The sequence below is a fragment of the Arachis ipaensis genome, chromosome B5 (assembly GCF_059453495.1).
Source record: "Arachis ipaensis isolate K30076 ecotype BB chromosome B5, ASM5945349v1, whole genome shotgun sequence".
NCBI lineage: Eukaryota > Viridiplantae > Streptophyta > Magnoliopsida > Fabales > Fabaceae > Arachis > Arachis ipaensis.
The window spans coordinates 8880863-8886664 of NC_142440.1; the positions used below are offsets into that span (position 1 = coordinate 8880863).

The following is a 5802-nucleotide window of genomic DNA, read 5'->3' on the forward strand; positions in this document are numbered from 1 at the left end:
AAAAAGAGAGCCCTTTCTTTGCGAGAAAAGCGTGTTGTAATTATCTAGCTTCCCCCTGTCCCAATGTTTATCTCTGACCTTCCTAGAAATGACTAAAGTAAAGTAGTCGTAACTAGTAATAATGGTGCCTATGTAAATGTGCACGTATGAATTCGGTTTCAGGCTTTTTCAGTTTCGAGTTTGGTCCACCCTCAAATTCTATCTTTCTCTCAAACAAATATTAAAAAAGGTCATTACGTAAAAATAATAATTAAAAACGGTTAAATAATTTAATAAAAATAAAATATTAATTTAAATGAGATAAATTATTAAAAATAATATTAATTACCAACAAATTATAACTCAAATATTTAACTTAAGAAAAAAAAATATTGGTTACGGAATATATTATATTTGTTTATAAAGTTAATTGTATTTCAGTGCTTCTTAAAATTTCTAGAACCCACGTCAGGTTGGGTTGGAACTTAGAATTGAAATTGTTTTGTTTGGTTCCGTGCAGTTATAAAAGAGTACAAGGCCCAAGAATCATTATTTAAGGGAAGAATATCATATCACACTTTTAATTTTCATTTTTCTTTCTTTCCCTTTGGCGTTGGGAAACGGAGTTATGGTATTTATTGTGACATTTGAAGAAGCCGCTGTTGTGGTTAAGATCCATGGATTCTGATCGTCACAGAAACTTAGTTCACTCTCGCTTCTTCCTCTCTGGATTCTATTGCTGGGATTGGGAATTCTTGACCGCTCTCCTCCTTTTTAGTTGTTCTTCTCAATAATATATTATTCTTTTTGTTTATTTCTTAGCTATTAGCTATTACTAGAGAGAGATTAGGAATAATTAAGAGTAGATTATTTGTGAGGTAGGTGAGAGAGATGTCACAGAGATCGGTGCCGGCGCCGTTCTTGACGAAGACGTATGAGTTGGTGGATGATCGTGCAACGGACGACGTGATTTCGTGGAGTGAGAGTGGCAACACTTTTGTGGTGTGGAAGCATGCCGATTTCGCTAAGGATTTGCTTCCCAATTATTTCAAGCACAACAACTTCTCCAGCTTTGTTCGCCAGCTCAACACCTATGTATGTTACCCCGGCCCCCCTTCTCTAAATTCTCATCATATTCATCTCTTTGCATGCATACATGTTTGATTAGTTGTTACACACATTCTTAACAGTCATGTTCATTAAATTCCTTGCCTTCCAATCTCTTATTTAGCAGAACCAAGATAATATGTTTTCGATTATAATCTAGAAGGTGCTGGAGCCAAAATTGGTTGTGATGTCTTCTAGAAATTGTAATGGATATGGACCCCACTCCCCTACCACACCAACTAGCCAAGGCAATAATAATCCACGATTTACACTTTGCTTCGATATTTAAAAGAAAATGAAAAAAAAAAAAGGAAAGAAAATAGATGGAATTATTTGTGTGTTGTTTGGTTGAAAAAAAATTAAATAAAAAAAGAATTTTTTTTTGTTTAGATAGGAAAAAAATTAAGATAAAAAAATTATAATAATATAAAATTATATTAATATTTTTAAATATTTTGTTTTTTTATTAATTAAACAATAAATTTGTAATTTTATCAATTTTTATCTATTTTTCTTTTCTTTTCATCCCCTCATTTCCCATAAATTCAAAAACCCCTTGGATAGTCACCAAAAAAAAAAAACCCCTTAGATACCATATGGGTTTTCTTCTGAAAGCAAGAAAAAATAACCTAGTACGGTACAAATTCTGTCTCCGTAGTAAGAAAATAGGTATAAAAAGGACTACGTACATTTGTATATGCTTTGTGTTTTACGGGAACATTTTTTTCCACGTCTGCCTAGGTCTCTAATTTGTCTTTTAGCACCATTTCAATCTTATTGCTTAAAGAAAAAGTTATAGGTAACTAACAAAATTTTTGAACAATGTGTAAACAATGTGAATTAATAGGGTTAGAAGAGTAATTTTGATTAGCAATATTAAATTATGATGTAGTGTATTTTCATTTGATTGGTAGTTGTTCATGTTATTCAAAATTTTTATTGTTTCCCTAGTACTCTCCTTGCCTAAATAGTCTTCAAATATCAATTCAATTATTTCGGCAGAATGACATAAACCGAGTCAATCAAATCATGAATGCAGTGCTCAGCTAACAAATATTTTTGGGGGTGGTTGGAATTTGTAGGGTTTTCGAAAGATTGTGCCAGACAAATGGGAATTTGCCAACGAACATTTTAAGCGAGGCCAAAAAGAACTTCTCTCGGAGATCAAACGCCGCAAGTCGGCGCACCCTGCGCCGCCGCCATCGGGGACCGAAAAATCCGGTGGCGACGGAAACTCTCTGTTGAACTCAGGCGGCGACGACATGGGATCTTCCTCCACCTCTTCACCTGATTCGAAGAACCCAGGATCTGTGGAAACAACAACAATAACAACAACAACAACTCCTCCTCCTCATCAGTGCGCGAATTTATCGAGCGAGAACGAGAAATTGAAGAAGGACAACGAGACGCTAAATTGCGAGCTGGCACGTGCGAAGCAGCAGTGCGATGAGTTGGTGGCTTTCTTGAGGGACTGCCTTAAGGTGTGTCCTGATCAGATCAACCGCATCATGAGGCAAGGAAAATGCGGGTCCACCCGTGATCCGGTGCAATCTGATGACACTCTAGTTGATGATGACGACAAACAAGTTGGTGAGGCCGCTGGACCCAGCACTTTGAAATTGTTTGGTGTTTGGTTGAAAGAGGAGAAGCCTAACAACAACCACAAGAGAGGGCGCCAAGGCCCAATGGGCTTTGATGGGCCTCCTGCAAAGGAGATGAAGAAGACTACTACTACAACTAATAGTAATAGTGTTGTTGACTTTGGTGGTTCCAATGTTAAGGTGATGATGAAGAGCAGCAAGGTCTGTAGCTGAAGCACCTTAAGCCATTGTTCGATTTATTTAGTTTGGAAAGGCATACAACAATAAAAGTATAGGTTGAAGAGGAGGCGTGACATGATGTTAGGGTGGTTTGTGTTTGGGCAAACAAGGCCTACCCTCTGCACCCTGGCGCATGTTATGGTTGTGTTATTGTTAATATAGATCTATTGTTGTACCAATATAATTACTAGTTAATATAGGTACGTGTGAAGCAGACACTAATATTCCATGTATGAACCTAGTTGTTCATTTCTGTATCCTTAAGTCTGCTTTAGGTTTTTAGGTTGGTTATATAATAAATGTTTTGACAAGTAACTCAGACTTGTCATGGCTTTCTTCAAAGAGAAAAAATACACCTAATTTGTTAGACGGCGAGAAAATATAATATATGCAAATACTTTGACACCATCACCACAAAGAATATCTGTCACAAATCTTGTTCTCCATTCTTTTATACTTATACTTATGGTGGAATCTAAGTTTCGCTCGGTCGTTATTAACGAATTTGTTGGTAGTATATTTTGAGTCAGTAGTGTCTATTAAGAATTGTTACTCGGTCAAGCTATTATTATTATTATTATTATGTTTGAACTTCTTTTGTTTACTAAGATATTCTTTGTTTTGGTATTTAAATTTATCAGTTTATCTTTTAACCTGTTAAAATAACCGCCTGAGTCCTTCGGCTTCAAAAGCACAACTCTTTTAAGGATGAGTATGGTTGGGGGAATATTATATTAGAGTATTCCAGAATGTTTAGATGAGAATATCTTATTTTCATATTTATTTTAAAGTTTAAAAATAGATAATTTTTATTCCTTCGAATCAAATTATCACTAATTTCATTTTCATTTTTTCTCTGATCATCTTTAATTTCAATGGAATTGAAAGTGTATAATAAAACAAAAAGATTAAAATATCCTTACTAATTTAACTCTAACCCTCTTTTTTCAGTTTTTTCCCAACTCATTAAAAAAAAAAAAATAAAACTCTAGCAGAGCCCCTCCTTTATGAAAACTAAATCTTAGTGAGCTTTTTCTTCAAATTCATGGAGGCTCCACTGGCATTGGCGTCGTCTCGCCGCTGATTTGGATTTGCACGACCACCGCGCTCTTTATTCTCTCGTTTGCGTTCGTGTTCATCACACAGCTCACTTTGGTTCACCGCCATTGCATTTTCGCTGCTATCGTCGCGACTTTGTTCGGATCCTTCGCATTGTGTAGTCGCGTTTGGCCTCTCTCCTCCGTCTGAACTTGGTTGCTCGCGCGTCTCTCGCCTCCGCGTCTGTTCGAGTTGTGCTTCCTGTTCATGTCGTCTTCTTTGCTTCTCTCCCTCTTTGCGTCTCAGCAATAACCATCAAAGAGAGTGTAATTTATCTTTTGCAATCTTGTTAATCTTTTTCAAGTATAGAATCTTCTTCCGGTAAGGATTTTAAACTGTTAGCACTGTTAATTTTATTGTTAATTAGTTTATGATATTGAGTGGTTATATTAGATGCAAGATTAAATTGCTGTTAATCAAAGGTTGAATACTGAAGTTATAAAATAGAGCTGTTAATCTTATGTATGTACTTGGAATTGGAATATAATTTCAGTTTTTAATTTATTTGGAATTAGAATTATTATCTTATTTTTTTTCAATTTGTTTGGAATTGAAATGTGATTTTAGTTTCAATTCTATCATGAAAGATGTTGTACTTGGCTGCATTTATACCTAATGAATGGAGATGAAGATTTGTTAAGAGAGAATATGTATTATGTATTGATTATATAGTTGCCATATATGATTATAGTTTAGGTAAAAAGAGGGTATATCGGCTTCTTCATAACTCATGCTCTGGATTTGATGTGATTGTCAAGGTTACCATGTTTGCGTTTCTAGGTAATTTTAATTGTGATAATGTTAATTTCAATTAAAGATATTTGTTATTAGAGATATTGTTGGGTTTTTGGGCTCCCTTCTTATGTGGAGAAAAAGTCCAAATGCTAGTATCCAAACCCATGAATAATTGAAGTGGCTGAGATGAGTTAGGGTTGGATGAGAGAGAGGTCATTTTGCAAGAGAACACCAAAACACTAGAGAGAAGAGAAGAGAGAAAGTTATTTTCGCACATACACAAAGCTGTCTCTGTAAATTGGTCACCGCAGATTCGTTAACCGTTGGATCGAGCTCAAATTTGGACAGTGTGTTCTACACATCTGGTTCTTTGATTTCACCGTTCGAATCTTCAATTCGACATCTGTAGCTGGAGATATTGGCCACGCACAGTAGCTCTGTTTTTGTGGTATTTTCATCTTCTTGTTCTTGTTTTGAAAGCCTTGAAGTTTGGGTTGTTTGGCTTGTTGTATGCACGTTTTGTGCAGTAATTTGTGACTCTCTTGTACCCTATTTTTCATCATAGTGAAGCTATATCCTGATCTTGGTGACTCGTGATTTTTACTTCTCTCATTGAGGAGGTTTTCCACGTTAAAAATCTTGGTGTGTTAGCTTGTTTCTAATTTCTGGTTTATGTGATTTTTCCGCTGCTATTGGGTATTATTGTGCTTGTGTTAATACTTGTTGTGAGTGGATATTGTTGCTCCTCTGATTCTTGCAAGTAGTAAATTGTGTATTATTCCTATCAGATATTTTAATTGTGATAATGTTCTAGTAAATTTATTATTAGAGTTATTTTTTGTAAATTAAAAAAAAATTGATATTAGAGGTATTTTTGGAAATAAAAATAAATATTTTTATTTAAAAATGATTGATTATATTAAATTTATCTTGAAATATATTTATATGTAAATTTTTGTATATATTTATTAAGTTTAGTCATTAACCTTTTAATTTGAATGAGTAAGGATAATTTTGACATATTACATAATATAACTAAGAAATTTAAACTCAATCAAATAAA

At 34.5% G+C, this 5802-nt stretch overlaps 1 protein-coding gene across 1 annotated transcript; it reads left to right on the forward strand.

The window, feature by feature from the left end:
* The first annotated feature begins 415 nt into the window (after positions 1–415).
* Positions 416–3161, forward strand: HSF4 (heat shock factor 4). Its single transcript, XM_016346253.3, has 2 exons — positions 416–1074; positions 2169–3161. Exons 1-2 carry the CDS (start codon positions 871–873, stop codon positions 2898–2900), a joined length of 936 nt encoding a protein of 311 aa, XP_016201739.1. The 5' UTR covers positions 416–870; the 3' UTR covers positions 2901–3161.
* The last annotated feature ends 2641 nt before the right edge of the window (positions 3162–5802 follow it).